Raw genomic sequence first — 18963 nt, 5'->3', positions numbered from 1 at the left:
GAGTTGATGCAGACAAATTATTCACTGTAACAAAGATTTTTTTAAGGGCAAAGAGACGCATAGGAAAAATTAGGAATAAGAAGAAATTTGAGGCGCAAAGAAGTAGTTCATTAAGAGTAAGACCAGTGAAGCAGTTGAGCAGTATAAACGGGTTTAAGAGATGATTATATGCTTTTGTTCAAAAAGCTCCCTAAACTAGAGCAGGGCTCTAGTTCATTTCTGACGAGTTGATACTACTTCCCTGTACTTTCCAGCATGAATTAACACAAGATTCAACCTCCAATATTGGATTAAGATTTAAATTAGCTAATGCTGAAAGCATATTGGAAAGGGCAATTATAATTTGCTTTGGGAAGTTCTGCGGTTTGAAAGGTGCTAAATAAATGCAAGTTCTTTCTTCATTCATTAATGTGAACTTTTCGAGTGTTAAAGGAGCCAGTGCTGACACAGACACAGCCTGAGCACTCTCAAAACCTGTGGGTTCAAGTCCCACTTCAGAGACTGAGCGCATGATCTATGTTGACATTTCTGTGTAGTTCTGAGGGAGTGTCACATTGTTGGAGGTGATGCCTTTTCGATAAGATGTTAAATATCTGCCCTTGGGTGTCCTTAAAAACTCATGCGGTATTATTCAAAGAAGAGTATGAGAGTTCTCTTAATGTTTTGGCCAATATTTATTCCTCAAACAAAACCATTGCTGTCAGTATAACCTTCTTGTGCAAAAGTTGGCTGCTGCATTTTCTACATCATAATTGTGAATACACTTCAAAGGTAATGCACTGTAGTGTACTTTATGATATCATGAGGTAATGAAAAGGTGCTAAATGCAAGTTTTTAGTCCTTTTTTAAAACTACATATCGGATCCTTGTGCTGGGTGTTTTATGGCATTTGGCTGACAGCTACATTGGGGAGTATTGCACACTTGGTCAGGCACAGATACGACTTCTCTTGATAACAGTGCTATTTGTTTACACAAGCTACTGCACTTTGTAGTATACACAGGGTTAATATAGGACTGAGTACAGTACCGCCCACACAGTAATGTAAGAAGGCACATGACCAGACCTATGGTCAATGTGGTGATGAACAGAGATGTGTTGAGATCTAGACATGGAGATAGCTCCTTGCCTGTACCCTTTACTGTATATATGTATATAGTTACAAGTAGTTAAAAAACACTTGCTGTTAACATGGAGATGACTACGGAGACTTCCTTAACAGACACGTTCTGTAACCAACACCATTACGTCACACTTCAAAGCTCTTCATTCCATTGAAACATTTGAGAGTTCTAATAAATCCGTACATAAATACAAATTTGCTTCTCTTCTTTCCAGCAAATGAGGAAAAAAGTATAGTGATTCAAAACAAGCTTTTGAAAAGATATCCTAGATGTAATTATTGGCCCAGAACTTCTGATCCTAATAGCAGCAAAAGCTGCGATGTTCGCTATATTGAAGGTCGCAAGGGCATTGGAAGTTCTGGGGAGCTGATGTACGCTGGCCCCAGGAATTGCCAATCCCTCAGAAATGACTCTGTGGGAGTGATGCTCCACCAGAGACCTGTCACCGTGTAAACTTGGGACTTTTTCCCTATACTTAACCAGGTCTTTACTCTGATTTAATTAGTGCTATTAATAGCAGGTGTAAAGCTCTAAGTAAAGAAGCTGGTGTGTCAAAGCACTCCAGGATAACACCAAACCCAACACGACTCACCTGCACTTCCTGATTCAGCTGGGCACACCATCCCCCACCGCTCCCCCTTGCCCCGATAAAGCTCAACCCTACAACAAAGCTCACTCAACACTGCTCACTCCACTCCTGACACTGCTCCCACTGCTTCCGACAACGCCCACTCCACTTCCGACTCAACTTCCTCCCCACCCCGACACTGAGCACTCCACTCCCGTCACTACTCACCCCCCCCACCCCTCGTAACACTGCCCACACCCTCTGACACTGCTCTCCCTACTCCCAACAATACCCCCCCATGACACTGCTCCCCCGTCCGAACACAACAGTACCCCCCCCCCAGCCCCGCCAACATTGCTTACCCCCTCTCAACATTGCACACCTATCCTCACATGGCTTACCATCCCCGACGCTGCTTACCCCTCACCCCCGACACTGCTTACCCCTCACCCCCGACACTGCTTACCCCTCACCCCCGATGCTGCTTACCCCTCACCCCTGACGCTGCTTACCCCTCACCCGACATGCTAACCCCCCACCCGCCGACACTGGTCACCTTCCACCCCCGACGCTGCTTACCCCTCACCCCCGACACTGCTCACCTTCCACCCCCGACACTGCTTACCTTCCACACCCGACACTGCTCACCTTCCACCCCCGACACTGCTCACCTTCCACCCCGGACGCTGCTTACCCCTCACCCCCGACACTGCTCACCTTCCACCCCGACACTGCTCACCTTCCACCCCCGACACTGCTCACCTTCCACCCCCGACACTGCTTACCCCTCACCCCCGACACTGCTCACCTTCCACCCCCAACACTGCTCACCTTCCACCCCCGACACTGCTCACCTTCCACCCCCGACACTGCTCACCTTCCACCCCCGACACTGCTCACCTTCCACCCCCGACACTGCTCACCTTCCACCCCCGACACTGCTCACCTTCCACCCCCGACACTGCTCACCTTCCAGCCCGGACGCTGCTTACCCCTCACCCCCGACACTGCTCACCTTCCACCCCGACACTGCTCACCTTCCACCCCCGACACTGCTCACCTTCCACCCCCGACACTGCTTACCCCTCACCCCCGACACTGCTCACCTTCCACCCCCGACGCTGCTTACCCCTCACCCCCGACACTGCTCACCTTCCACCCCGACACTGCTCACCTTCCACCCCCGACACTGCTCACCTTCCACCCCCAACGCTGCTTACCCCTCACCCCCGACACTGCTCACCTTCCACCCCCGACGCTGCTTACCCCTCACCCCCGACACTGCTCACCTTCCACCCCCAACACTGCTCACCTTCCACCCCCGACACTGCTCACCTTCCACCCCGGACGCTGCTTACCCCTCACCCCCGACACTGCTCACGTTCCACCCCCGACGCTGCTTACCCCTCACACTCGACGCTGCTTACCCCTCACCCCCGATGCTGCTTACCCCTCACCCCCGACACTGCTCACCCCCCACCCCCGACACTACTCACCCCCCACCCCCGACACTGCTCACCTTCCACCCCCGACACTGCTCACCCTCCACCCCCGACACTGCTCACCTTCCACCCCCGACACTGCTCACCTTCCACCCCCGACACTGCTCACCTTCCACCCCCGACACTGCTCACCTTCCACCCCCGACACTGCTCACCTTCCACCCCCGACACTGCTCACCCTCCACCCCCGACACTGCTCACCTTCCACCCTCGACACTGCTCACCCCCGACACTGCTCACCCTCCTCCCCCGACACTGCTCACCCTCCACCCCCGACACTGCTCACCCTCCACCCCCGACACTGCTCACCCCCGACACTGTTCACCCCCGACACTGCTCACCTTCCACCCCCGATACTGCTCACCTTCCACCCCCAACACTGCTCACCCCCGACACTGCTCACCTTCCACCCCCAACACTGCTCATCTTCCACCCCCGACACTGCTCACCCTCCACCCCCGACACTGCTCACCTTCTACCCCCAACACTGCTCACCTTCCACCCCGACACTGCTCACCCCCGACACTGCTCACCCCTGACACTGCTCACCCTCCACCCCCGACACTGCTCACCTTCCACCCCCGACACTGCTCACCTTCCACCCCCGACACTGCTCACCTTCCACCCCCGACACTGCTCACCTTCCACCCCCGGCACTGCTCACCCCCCACCACCGACACTGCTCACCCCCGACACTGCTCACCTTCCACCCCCGACACCGCTCACCTTCCACCCCCGACAATGCTCACCTTCCACCCCCAACACTGCTCAACTTCCACCCCCGACATTGCTCACCTTCCACCCCCAACACTGCTCACCTTCCACCCCCAACACTGCTCACCTTCCACCCCCGACACTGCTCACCCCCCACCCCCGACACTGCTCACCCCCGACACTGCTCACCTTCCACCCCCGACACTGCTCACCCTCCACCCCCGACACTGCTCACCTTCCACCCCCGACACTGCTCACCCTCCACCCCCGACACTGCTCACCCCCGACACTGCTCACCTTCCACCCCAGACACTGCTCACCTTCCACACCCGACACTGCTCACCCTCCACCCCCGACACTGCTCACCTTCCACCCCTGACACTGCTCACCTTCCACCCCCGAAACTGCTCACCCTCCACCCCTGACACTGCTCACCCCCAACACTGCGCACCTTCCACCCCCGACACTGCTCACCCCCGACACTGCTCACCTTCCACCCCCGACACTGCTCACCCTCCACCCCCGACACTGCTCACCCTCCACCCCCGACACTGCTCACCTTCCACCCCCGACACTGCTCACCTTCCACCCCCGACACTGCTCACCTTCCACCCCCGACACTGCTTACCGCTCACCCCCGACACTGCTCACCTTCCACCCCCGACACTGCTCACCTTCCACCCCTGACACTGCTCACCCCCGACACTGCTCACCTTCCACCCCCGAAACTGCTCACCCTCCACCCCCGACACTGCTCACCCCCGACACTGCTCACCTTCCACCCCCGACACTGCTCACCCCCGACACTGCTCACCTTCCACCCCCGACACTGCTCACCCTCCACCCCCGACACTGCTCACCTTCCACCCCCGACACTGCTCACCTTCCACCCCCGACACTGCTCACCTTCCACCCCCGACACTGCTTACCCCTCACCTCCGACACTGCTCACCTTCCACCCCCGACACTGCTCACCTTCCACCCCCGACACTGCTCACCTTCCACCCCCGACACTGCTCACCTTCCACCCCCGACACTGCTCACCTTCCACCCCCGACACTGCTCACCTTCCACCCCCGACACTGCTCACCTTCCACTCCCGACACGGCTCACCTTCCACCCCCGACACAGCTTACCTTCCACCCCCGACACTGCTCACCTTCCACCCCGACACTGCTCACCTTCCACCCCCAACACTGCTCACCCTCCACCCCCGACACTGCTCACCTTCCACCCCCGACATTGCTCACCCCCAACACTGCTCACCTTCCACCCCCAACACTGTTCACCCCCGACACTGCTCACCTTCCACCCGCGACACTGCTCACCTTCCAGCCCCGACACTGCTCACCCCCGACACTGCTCACCACACCCCGTTCCCGACGCTGCTCACATCCCTGACACTGTTCACACCCCCTCCCAATGCAGTAAAATCCCTTCCTGACCCTACCCAACACTGCCTCCCCACCTCCCAAATCTGTTCACTACCCCCTTCCGATACTCACTGCCCACAGCCAATCCTGGAAATTACCCACCTGGATCCACAACCCGATCCTGTACACCGACCTCCGCCAGAAACAGCTCATCCTAACCCCCGCCCCCGACACTGCTCACCACTAACCCCCCCAACTCTGCTCACCACTAACCCCCCCAACACCTCTTACCGCACACACCATCCCTGGAAATTGCACACCTGGACCCCCCCACCCGACACTGCTCACCCATCTCCCCCGGAAACAGCTCATCCACACCGCGCCCCCCCCCAACCCCCGACACTGCTCACCCATCTCCCCCAGAAACAGCTCATCCACCCCCCCCAACCCCCGACACTGCTCACCACTATCCCTCACTGACACTGCTCACTGCTATCCCCCACCGACACTGCTCACCGCTATCCTCCACCGACACTGCTCACCGCTATCCCCCACCGACACTGCTCATCGTTATCCCCCACCGACACTGCTCACCGCTATCCCCCACCGACACTGCTCACCACTATCCCCCACCGACACTGCTCACCGCTATCCCCCACCGACACTGCTCACCGCTATCCCCCACCAACACTGCTCACCTTCCACCCCCCACACTGCTCACCGCTATCCCCCACCGACACTGCTCACCGCTATCCCCCACCGACACTGCTCACCGCTATCCCCCACCGACACTGCTCACTGCTATCCCCCACCGACACTGCTCACCGCTACCTCACTACCGACACTGCTCACCACTATCCCCCACCGACACTGCTCACCGCTATCCCCCACCGACACTGCTCACCGCTATCCCCCACCGACACTACTCACCAGTTCCCCCAACTCTGCTCACCAGCTCCCCCGGCTCTGCCCACCCCATACCCCCCGGCTCTGCCCACCCCACACCCCCCCGACTCTGCTCACCAACTCCCCCGGCTCTGCTCATCCCACATCCCCCGGCTCTGCTCACCAGCTCCCCCCGACTCTGTTCACCCCACAGCCCCCCGACTCTGCTCACCAGCTCCCCCGGCTCTGCTCACCAGCTCCCCTGACACTGTTCATCACCCACCCCTCCCCTCCCCGACACTTCTCACCCCCTGTCTGAGCATTAACAGGAGGTGTGGTGATGGGTGAGCATTGTCGTGGGATGTGGGGGGGGTGTGGGCTGGGTGAACCTTGATGGGGTTGTGAGGATGAGGGTTGTGGGGGTGAGGGAGAACTAACCAAGATAAGGACATTTAAAAACTCTGCATATCAATGAACTGACGATGGACCTTAAGGGGCGTGTCTACAGTTTATGATGAAAAGGGGGCCTTGGCTTCACTGTAGCTGCTTCACCACAAGGCCTCCCCACTCTGCTCATCACTGGATCCAAGTTGGAGCTGAGATGGGGAAGTCCTAAGGCTCCAGCTAAGTGGACAGGTTTAAACATGGTCAGCGGTGTGATATGCAATAATTGAATAGTTTAGAATGATCATATTTCTTTTGTTTGATTTGGTCAAATTATTTTCACTTTGGCTATTTGCCATAGCTCCATGCATGCGCCCACCTCATCCTTAGCTACATGCGACCTTTGGCGGTATCACCTGCAGGTGTCTGGTCAACTTCTATATGCACACGGAAGGCACCCAGCTCTACATCTTCACTGCTCAATGCATTTAGACTTGGATGAACTGTAATATTCTCCATCCAAAAACTGGCATGACCAAAGCCATCGTCTTTACGTCACCGCGCAAACTCTATACTCTCCCTGCTGAGGCCATCTCTGTCCCTGGCCATTGCCTCAAACTGAACTAGACTGTTAGCAGCCTTGGTGGCCATGCAACAAATTTCAGGAATGCCTAAGATATCCTTCTGGACTGACACTGAATAAGAGCTTCATCTCAATATCCTAGCTCTTGAATATAATGTATGCATTTTCGTATGGTGTATTGCTATTTGAGAAAAGACAAAAAGAGGGAATGATTAACACCTCATTCCCCTCCCCCACCCAAATATCATGCTTCTTATCAGAAAATTTGACACATGACATACTAAAAATATTTTCTACTAAGTTTGAATTACAATACTGTGAACATTTTCGAACTGGCACATCTTTGCATCAGTCAACCAAAATGGCACCTTTGTTTTAATGCAGTCAAAGACCAAATGAGTAATTTTTCAATGCTGAAGAGATTTCAGTGGTTAAGTATAAAATGAACCTGATATGAATGTTGGGGTAAAGAACATTAGAATTTTTTTATCATTTGGTAGAATATATATGATAAACGTAACATTCTGCACATTGAAGCAATATTTTCTTTGTGATGATTCAATTACACTCCAGTTTTCATTAAAGATGGACACCAATCTATGATATTTAAAAATGAACTTCGGCACATTTAAGATAATTCATCAGAAGGCAGTTGAGACAACCAATCTAATTGGAAAAGAATTTGACCAGAGTGTAGCCAATAACCTTAAAAAAGATATGGATGTGTGGGTACGGATGTCCTAAAGCCTAACAAATGTTAACAGAATTGGCTGGAAGTGAAAGTGAATTTCTGACTGTTCCTGTTTATTTCCCTTTTCAAGTACAGCGGTCATCCTTATAAAAGATTTCCATTTAGATGATTAACATGGGATTATATTACAATTCAGCTCATTTCATATTTTTTGCATGGTGTCATGTACATTTTTTTTGTATAAATTCAACATTCTCGTTGGAAATTTTGAAGTCAATTTACGGGAATCTATTTTCAAAAATGGAAAATCCAGACTCTCTTGGCTTTCTCTCCCTATCTCCGACTATTATTACGAGGTTGTTGAAGAATTAAATAAAGCTCTTGCCTGTTTATTTTAATGAATTTGATTTTTCTTCATCTTTCTCACACTACTGTATACCAGTATTGTGAAAGTACTCATATACAAACTTTTAAATGAGCTTAGTACATATTTGGGATTTGGGATAAATATTTTGAACATGTAAAGGTGCAATTGACATCCACTGACAAATATGTGCAACATTCTTGTACTTAATCAATCACACGAACATTGAAAGGTGGATCTTCCTTATGCTGGGGCACAAACAGTGAGGTGACCAAGATCCAGCATCTGCTCACACGTACCAATATAAATATCATATGAGTAGAACAGTTACATCCAGGGGCCCCTGATTTAGGTTCCTGGACTACCCAAGGCCATAATCAACCAGCAGATTTCATTATTAAAAGAAGTGGGCAACCAGATTTTAACCAAAACAATGGCTCATACTTTGCAATAGTAATGATGGAAGAGTTGTCAATGTTTGCCTCCATTGCTCCTCTGAAACTGGGAGCAATATCTGGAATCCACACATGTGCAGTTAAGTGTGGAAGTTGAGAAGATGATATCAGTGATTCTATGCTTCTATAGTTGGTGCACTGTTGATGTGCCCCTAGGCTGCAAGCAATTGGAAATCTATGAACTGATGAAAACTTCCACTCCTATGTTGTTAGCCTCGCTCTGAAACACCCAAAAATGTTGTACCTTGTTGAATAAGATGTAAGAGATTTTTAAGTGGCATGTTCTATTCACAATTACTGCTAAACAACCTGGCCCTGAAAGAATTTTATATTTTTTTGAATGTCAAATTTCTTCATTATGATAAATTCCACACTTTTTAACCATCTTAAGTTTGTTTGCAATATTTTAGCTTTTACCTAAACCCCATGCAAGTCCCAATTATTTATTTTGGTATTGGTAAAATAAAAAAATTAAAAGTGAAGGAATTCAGTGGTTTTTACTTTCTGGTTTGCTGCCTGTGAGATTACTTCAATGTGATTGGCTGCTTACACTATTTGATGACATTACTTTTGCTGTATACCTGGCCATTGCCTAGACATGGTGCAAAAAACAAACTGCCGTCAGGAAAGGGAAGTCTGTACCACAAAGATTACTATATTTTTGTTGACAGTTTTCTTCAAGGTCATTGAGCACTGTTACTTCACTGCTGGCTGCAAAATCCAACCCATTTTAAAAATCTTTTCCCACTAAAACACACAGCACCACAACGTTCACTTTGTCAAAGTGTAGAGCAGGCCTAATGCATTTCTATGTTATTAAATTATTCCTTTCTTTTCCCCCTCTATTTTTAAAGGGTAAAAGACACAAGAGTTCATTGGAGGCAGTCAACACACCAGACTCCAACCGAGGCCGCAATGAGAAGAAAGCTATCAAGTAGGTGCCATGGGCAGAAAATCAGGGAAGAGTTCGAAAGGTTAAGACTAACAGCCACTGTTCTTTTCTGTAAGCCAAGCTATTGCATTGACTTCATTCTGATGAAGTGATAAACGGTGCTCCTAACTCGAGTATAAATATTTCATAAAGTCTCTTTAAGACGTCACACATATATGTTGGTTTTACAGTCTATTTTTGTAGTATGAACTTTGTTGGAAAAACAGCAAAATTATCATTGCAAAGATTTTCATTCCTCATGTAGCCTGTGTGTATCCACAGATACATTGGAAGATCCGGTGTACAATCTTTGCAGCTTTTCAGAAAGTACAAAGTCAGATGTTTGACTCTGTCCTCTTATGATCTGAGTGTATGATTCTTTCTGGGGCAAACAAGCAAATCCAGCATTGAAGTATGAGAGGCACTGCCCCCCTTCAATAATGATGGTGACTGTTTCTCCTGAAGCTTCTGGAATTATAAGGAAACTAAGGAAAGGAAACTATAGAAAATAGAAGAAGGAAGAAATATGGCAAGAAAACTTTATGAATTGGCCTCCTTGTAGCATTCAAGAAAGTGTAGCTGAATGTAAGAGGCAGCAGGAATTCTCTGAGCTATTCTGACTGTGAAATTACAATTTTGCTTTTAGCTGCAATGCTGCTCACTGCAGCTATTAGATTATAATGATCTACCTTGTTTGACGTTTTTTCCCCTTTTTAAGCATTGAAAGTTGAAAGGTGTTGCCTGCAGCTGTGTAAAAGTAGTGAAGATTACTCTCTCCACTGAGGCTTGCTGGAAAACTGTTGTTTCAGACATTGTGTTTGTCACACAAGTCACTTGAAAATATATCTTTATCTGAAGCTGGAAAATGAACCAAATCCAATACTTTTCCTTGTTATCTTGCTGTTTGTTGAATATCTTTAAAGCATAATGAACTATTTTGTCTCAGTTTATAGAACAAAGTCTGTGTGAAAGTTTAATAATGAATTAGGTCTTCTGGATTGTAAATTAAATTGGTTTAACTTGTTAACTCTGATTTTCACTTTTGTTTTTTCTTCCAGGTAATACACAGTGATCCAATTATCGTTCATATTTTGTCATCTTAGATTTGAGTACCAAAATTACCAGTCCAATCATCTATATAGGTTTTACATAATACCAACTACTGGTACAGAACCCACAGATGGTTTGGACTGATATGATCTACTTTAGTTGAGGTTATTTACAGTGTTGTTTCATATTTAACCAGGGAATGCTATGGAACACAGTACACAGGGCAGTCCCACACTGGCTGAGCACTGAAGCAGTTCTGCACTGGGGTCTACACCTGTAGCACGCATGTTCTGGTCTTCTTTCAGTGTCTGCAGCACAAGTACTGCAAATGGTCCAGTAATGATATAAAATCTATAGTTTATGTTAGAGGATTTCAGAGACGTGGTGATTATATGGTACTTATTCTGTATCTTCACTTTGCTCAAGGCTCAGTCATTTATTACACATGGTGTTGGTCAATTGCTTCCCTCTGGCTTTTCATTAAATTTCCTAAAATGCAGCACTATTCATTGCATGATGACGGTAATCACACTTTGCTGAACTATGACTACTTTCAGAAGTTCAGCATGATTTTAAAACAAATGCAGGTAAAGAGCTCTTCAATTTGTTGCATCCCATCATCTGTTCCATTCCATTACCTGTATACAATAGGACACAATTTTGCAGATCAGAAGCCTGAATCAGAGAGTTATAGCTTGCAATATAGCGCTTGGCACAATGGACCCCTGTATCCTGAAATAACAGGTACATTCCAAAAGAAGTTGTTTGTTGATTGCTGATCATCATTAATGATTTTATAGTACATTCATTTTTATTCAGTTATTGAAATTAAAAAATGAAATGTATGCTCAGCGCATAATGAAAGAACCCTCCCATAATTTTATGATTTGCACAATGTTATTCTGCAATCTTTTCAAAATAGATTTTCAGTCTTCAATCAATCTAATTTCAGTACTACAATTAATTGGCATTAAAGTTTCTGTAATCCAGTCTTGGGGTTCCAATGATGTACACTTGACTTCATTCTTGTGTTTAACAAATAATTATATTTGTAGCCCTCGATTGAGTTGCAGTCTTGATGCTGGCTCCGAGTCCTCCAAAATGCCATGCATCACCAAAGTAAATGGTGGAATTGCTACAATGACGTTACAGCCCCCCTGATCAAATTGTCATATCTACCGAGGTTTTCTGAAAACCTGTCTAGGCCATTCAAAGTGCTCTCATTCCAAACTGTAATTTGCTTGATTCTTTTTTAGTCCCACTCTCCACTACTTTTCCTCAGTCAGATTAATATAGTAATTCATAATCCGGCCTGTAATTCTGGGTAATTCATGGCCCAAGTGCAAATTGCACCAATCTGTAAATTGCATTGTTAGATAAAATTTGTCTTTTCCAGTAAAATTATTCATAATTGTTTTCTTTATAGTCAAACCTCCCAATTTTGACTTTCTTTCTGTGAATTTTTTGTGTTCATCAAGCTGATCGATGTTTGTGCTGGGAAATAAAGCATTCCTCCTTTCAGGCACATTGGTCAGGCATAGCATAGTTAGATGCAGAGCATAAATTCTCACAAGATGCCTCAAACCCAGCCTCAGAAGAACACCCGGTTTTGAATATAGTGACATTCCCATGTCTCACACACAGTATCCTGTGGCCTCACACAGATGGTCAATTTGTGCCAATTAGGAGCAGTCCTGTGTTGTGGGTTCATGGCCATTAGGAAATTGCATTGCGGTTGACATACTCATGCCAAAAGCACTTAAAGACTATAATGCCAATAATTTATGCACCAACTGCAGCAGCGACTCGAGGTCATTTTTTGGAGTAGATGTGGAGTAGATCTTTGAAGATTGCAGGAATACTTGTTAGTTAATTGTTAATTAACAAAAGATCACAATACCAAAGAGACATTCTGTACTTTGATGAAATTCTCCATCTGTTTTAACTTGGTCGGGCACTGATGCTTTCTTCTGTTTGAAGTCAGATCAATGGCAGGAGGTCGTCAATGCTCTCCTACTGAAACTATAGGCAAAAGCAGTTTCAATCTACTGTGCTTTTAAAAAATATTTTACCATAGAAATGATTGGTTGGCAAATATTTTATTTTTTATTAACAATTTTGGATTTCAAAATTTAAGTAAGAATACATTTTATAATTCACCTCTTGCACAAAACAATGGTGTTAAAGGCAGTTCCTTACTGCTAATCAAACATGTAGGCTCCTAAAATGTAAATTTTTAAATTATAAGCTTGGCAGACTTATTTCAGGAGGTCTCAAAAGTAGAATTATATTTTGAATTAAACTGAATTCCAAGGAGCTCTCCTTTACTGATTGCCAGTGGCTTTTTGTGAATTGTTTATTTAGTATTTCATGAAACCTGTCATAAATATTTAAAACAAAGATGGATGTCAGTGCCAGAGAATGGAAAATATGATATTTTGCATCCAGTGACAATAATGAGCCCTCACAGGACCATTACAATAAAGGTTATATAAAGGTAAGGTTGTCAGTATGGTTTAAATGCAGAGTAAAGATCCTTGTGCACTCTCCCATCAATCACTCCCAAGTGGAATCAGTTAGGTTAAATGCAGGTTAAAGCTTCTTCTTCAAAGTAGCCTTTATACATTGTCATCAGCTTCATTTTAATCATGCACAGGACGGACATGATGGCAGGGTAAATCATTATGTTGTATCTTAAGGATTTGGATTATGGTCCCATAAATGTCATCCACTATATGTTGCTGACTGCACCAACATCCATCAAAGACTGGAGTGGTTTTTGGGCAGTATGGGGACATGTCTGCAGTGCCTCCTTTCAAAGATGCTAAAAATGCTATTGCTAAATATCAAAGACCAATTCAAAAAGTTTTTTTTTAAATCCAGCTAACTTCAAGTGTCCACGCCCATGGATCATTCTCCTCTCCCCACCTTACCCCACTTGCACTCTTCTGGATGCCACTTGGTGTACCAGCCTGCATATGTATGTGAAAATCCGACAATGTTGCAGTGTCCTGCCTGCTCTATGTCAGTTGTTTTGTTTGGGATGCCAGAATTATGCCTCCCAAAAGAAGTTACTTAAAACTCCTTCATAACATCAGAACTGGGGATAAGTTCCAGCCATTCTGCCATCATTACAGTGGAAGTTTGGTGGAATGACCTGAATAAATTTGGGGCCAATTTTTTATGTAAGTGAAATCATTCTGTTATTTAATATGCTGAAACACATTAAAGACCTACATGCTATACTTTCATGGACACAGGCGGAATCAGCCTAGATTTGTCCCATTCCCCCAGTGCATCCTGCCTCATGAATAATGCATTCCCGGGAAATACGCCGGATCGCTGGCGGGGTGGCCTCTGATTTGCCCACCCTGCCGTCACCTCAGGCCTTCAGTAATCCGGGCACCATATTTAAAGGGCACCCCTGCACAGAGCTAGCACTTTCTAAGGAATCGGAAGCTGCTGCAAAGTCGTGGCTGCCAAAGGGAGGAAGCATGCTGTCCCCAAATTTAGTGATGCCTCCCTTGGGTGCCTACTGGATGTTGTGCAGGCCCGCTGTGAAAGCCTCATCCCTCCTTGCTCTGTGAAGATCAGCAAGCAATGTCACCAACCCAGCATGGGAGATGGTTGCTGAAGTGATTTGTCACTTCTTAACAGTTTAGAAAACAAGCACACACACACCTGTCTGCTTCTGTACCCCAGCTTTCTGTTTAAAACCGGAAGGTTCCTTTATTATTTTTCTACACCAGAGGGCAATACATCCAGGACTTAGCACACCATACTGGCAGGTCTTTTATATAGCACTTCTTTTTATCTAAATGTCCTTTTACAAAAAAGCATAAACATTAAACACAAAGATCACAGTGGCAGTGGTGGTCAGCGCCAACGCCCTGCAGAAGAGGACAGCCACCCAGTGTCAAAAGAGGATAAATATTAATCTCCTCCGTTCCGCCAGGGTAAGACACTGTTCTCATCACTCTCAACTCACACACTCACAAACACATCACACATCCACAGGGCTCTCACTCACTGCCAGTTCAAGGGACATCACCATTCACTCTCTCACACACACCTTCATCTGCCCTGCAATCGTGTCCTCATCCTGTCCATGGGACCATTCACCAACCACACAGGCCAGGTATCCTTTTCATCTGGCCTGGCAGGCACCCTGCTTACACGCTCACCATCCCTATTCATGCAGGAGAAGCTGGCAGACAACAAAAGGGAGAGGTCACAGACAGGTGAAGGAATGCCTGACATCAGGGTCCCCACAGAGTTTGAAAATACAGGCACCCAGCTGGCCAGTGAGGATCTGAACTGTTCCTGTGCTGATGGTGAGGTCAGCGGTGCTCAACCAAGTGAGGATCCAGCAGTGCAACACCCAACAGACAACCATGCTGTGAGTCAGTTCCCCTGCTCCACAGTCCCCTGCCTTGCACTAATTATCTCTCCTTGTTTTTGCAGGCATATCTGGGAATCAGCGAGGAGGTCCATGACCCAGGTCCTCGACTCAAGCCCTGAAGACACCTCTGAAGAAGAATCTGGAGCTGCAAAGACAAGCTCAGGAACATCAGGAAGGGGTGTCCACTGTGCTCCTCAGATTGCAAGGCACGATGGAGTAGTCCATCTGCTTTCAGGCTGAGATGATAGCACCGGGCATGCCAATGCATCGAGGTCAACACTGGTAGGATGGTGGCCGCTATGGAGACCTTGATCCATATCAACAGTCCTGCACTGCTGCGCAGACTGAGCTCCATTGGCCTCCAACAGTGTCAACGCGAGTGGGTGCTGGGCAGCTCGATCCCACTCCAGCTACCCCTTCTCCTCAAGGAGTGAGCCAGGGACCCTCGGGCACCCATAGTGAGGAGGATCAGCAGGTGCACACCCCAGAGCCATCCACCCACGTGACTTCGGGAGTGCCCAGCCCATCCAAATCCCCTCTTCCTGTAAGCCTAGCAGCTCCAGCTTCACAGGTCAAGGAGGGTGCCACTGCCACACAGCAGGAGATGGAAGCAGGCTTGGGCCCTTGAGGTCTCGGCCCTTCAGGGGACAGACAAGGCGTAGCAGTCACAGACTGCCTCCATCTCCACTGTGGATGTTCGGGGGAGCACCAAGACGTAGCGATAGGGACAGGAAGGTTACGAAGATATAGCTACACAACCTGGGCATGGATGTTAATCACTTGTGCATAATGTTCACTATTGTAAATAAACTCCCAAAAATATTTCCTTGCCTATGATCCTTTGTTTTGATGAGCAGTGTTTGTGTCATTCGGATGTGAAACCTTGGTTTCTGCACAAGATAACGGCAGACATCTCAGTCCAGGGCCTCTTCCCTGTGCAGTGTGTAACCTTCAGACCAAAGTGATGGTCAGGCTTAACACTCACTGGACACATTAGTGATGCCTGCACCTCGATGGTGCTGGTCATTGCTGCCAAAATGTTATGGGTAAGTGCCACAGAGCTCTGTCATTCTCTCTGTGTGCTCTCAGCACCTTTTGAGTTGGGCCTGGCCCTCATCTCTTCAGCATCTGTGTCCGGTGATGCTGTGCTCCTGAAGGGGTGAGGTGCTGAAGGCTGACAACGGATCGAATGCATTTAAAGTTTCACAGCTGAGTCTCCATGATATGACCCTGATCATAGAGCGCAGGTGAGCTGCCCTCAGCCAGACAGGAGTCAAACATTCACAGAGGAAATGTGAAGATCTATGGAGTGTCCTCACTGCATGTTGTCATCATCCTCCTGGAATCTAGTGACTATGAGGGCCTCCACTGCGTCTCCATGACATGAGCCTGAGCATTGAGGGTATGTGCCATCAGCCACACAGGAGTCAAACATCCACAGACGAAATGTGAGGATGTCAGGACTGTCCTCACTGCATCTCATCATCATCCTTCACGAATCTTGCAGCTATGAGGGACTCCCGAGCACGCCTGCTTCATCTGGCCAGTGCGATGGCCTCATCACTGGCATCCTTGCCTTCAAGGACCTCATCACCATCATCCCCTTCGACATTGTCCTCATCGGAGGAGACATGTAGCTCCTGCATCTCTTCCTCAGCCAGGTCCTCCCCCTGTTACAGTGCCGAGTTGTGGAGTGTGCAGCAAGCGATGATGATGTGCGACACCCTCTAGGGACTATATTGCAGTGCTCCACCGAATGTCGAATCAATGAAACCCCATTTTAGAAATGCCTGTGGTTTGTTCCACCAAAGTCCGGGTCACGGCATGAGCTTCGTTGTCCCGTCACTCTGCTGCAGTCTGAGGCCACCACACAGACGTCCTCAGCCACGTCCTCTGTGGGTAACCCTTGTCCCCGAGGAGCCAACCCAGCAGCCTCTCTGGACTCTGGAAGATGTCAGGGATCTGAAACCTGCTAAGAATGTAGGATTGTGGATGCTCCCTGGGAATCATGCGCAGACCTGCAGGATGTGTTTCTGTAGTTGACGTAGTTGACTGCTTGTTGCCATGGAGATCTAAGCGCCAAGTGAGTGCAGTCATTGCCACCCTGTGCCTGAGATTTGCACAAATCCCAACATTCTTGCTTCCTGTCTTTCCTGATCCCGGGAGATACCATGTGGGGTATCTGATGATATGTTTGCCCATTTGAGGGTGAGGGCTGGTATGTTTTTAATATATATGCTGATTTTTGGGATGTGGGCAAGACAAGCATTTATGCCCATCCCTAATTGATACGTGTTTATTACATGCTAAAAGCACAGAAATTAACATGTTCCTGGGTTATGTAATACGTTCTCCCTTTTTATAAGGTGCAATAGAGCTATTTCAGCAGAGAAAAATTATTGTAAAAGCACACAGATACAAAATATGGATTTTCTAAAATTCAGCTATCAGCTTCAAAACAACCAAAACCTACAGAGCTTTCCAAGTTCAACCATTAGGGCTGAAAAACATCAAGGGGGTGGAAGGAGGAATATTAACCATAAAACCACAGTTAACCATAATACAATTAACAGGAACAGAAACTCCCAAAATTAATGTAAACAAAATAACCGTAATTAAGAAAATAATGGCACTAAAAAGTGCCAAATCCTCAGGATCAGATGGTTTCCATCCCAAGGACTTAAAAGGAAATAGGTGAGAACATTGCAAAAGCCCTAACTATAACCTTCTAAAGTTCTCTTGCTTTAGTAATGCTTTCTTTAGATTGAAAAATTGTATGTTATTGCATTACTTAAGAAAGGTGACAGAGGAAAACCAGGAAATTATACACCATTTAGTCGAACATCTGTTGTCAAAAAATTAATAGAATCTAAAATTTAGTATAGGATGACTGAATACTTGAAAATTTTTAGCTAATCAGAGTGAATCAACCTGGATTTGTAAAGGATGGGTCATGCCAAACAAATCTGTTTGAATGTTTGAAGAGGTGGTTGAAGTAGTGGACAATGGAACGTCCAAAGATGTTAATTATTTGCACTTCCAGAAGACATTTGATGAAATCACTCATAAGATATTGTTAACTAATGTTGAAGTTTATGAAATTGAAAGGAAATTAGTGACCCTTTTAGGAAAGTGGCCGAGCAGCAGGAGGTTGAGAGCGTGGAAAAATGGCAGGTATTCTAATTGGCATGATCGGCCTGGTGGTGTCCACAAGGATCTGTGTTGGGGCCTCAACTATTCACCATATTTATTAATCATTTAGTTGATGGAATAGAAAGTCACATATTAAAGTTTTCTGATAACTCAAAGATTATGGAAGCAAAAAATTACAAAGGGATATTGATAGATTAAGTGAATTGGTAAAGCTGTGGCAAATGAATTTCAATGTAAAAAATGTGAGGTCACCCACTTTGGATCCAAAATAGATCGAACAGTCTACTTTGTAAATAGTGAAAAGAAATGGTGGAAGTCCAAAGAGTCTTGGGGGTCCAGGTACATAGAGTATTAAAATGAACAGGTACAGAAGATAATTGCAAAAGCTAATGGAACCCTAGTCTTTATATTTAGAAGGACCAGAATTCAAGGCGGTAGAAGTCATGCTTCGGCTATACAGAGCCCTGTTTAGGCCACACCTGGAATACTGTGAGTAGTTCCAGCTACCATGCCTTAGGAAGGATATATTGGCCTTAAAGGGAGTGCAAAGTATATTTACCAGAAAAATATCTAGACTCCAAGAGTTAAATTATGAGGAGAGATTGCACAAACTAGGGTTGTATTCCCTGGAACTTAGAAGGTTAAGGGGTGACTTTGATTGAAGCTTTCAAGATATTAAGAGGACAGATAGGCTAAATGGAGAGAAAATATTTCTTGGGGAGTCAAGGACTGGAGGCATAGTATAAAAATTAGAATCGCATCTCTCAGGAGTGAAATTAGGAAA

At 46.8% G+C, this 18963-nt stretch overlaps 1 protein-coding gene across 3 annotated transcripts in view; it reads left to right on the top strand.

Moving 5' to 3' along the window:
- LOC144684818 (synaptotagmin-7-like) overlaps positions 1-18963 on the top strand; it is a 703889-nt gene that overhangs the window by 477266 nt on the left and 207660 nt on the right. For all 3 annotated transcript variants that reach the window (XM_078549087.1, XM_078549086.1, XM_078549088.1), the window contains exon 3: positions 9498-9577. In XM_078549087.1, the coding sequence (XP_078405213.1) occupies positions 9498-9577 (80 nt within the window). The remainder of the gene's footprint in view (positions 1-9497; positions 9578-18963) is intronic.

Source organism: Cetorhinus maximus, chromosome 9 (assembly GCF_964194155.1).
Source record: "Cetorhinus maximus chromosome 9, sCetMax3.hap1.1, whole genome shotgun sequence".
NCBI lineage: Eukaryota > Metazoa > Chordata > Chondrichthyes > Lamniformes > Cetorhinidae > Cetorhinus > Cetorhinus maximus.
Note: the sequence above shows the minus strand (reverse complement) of the source record. Positions and strands in the feature narration are given on the sequence as shown.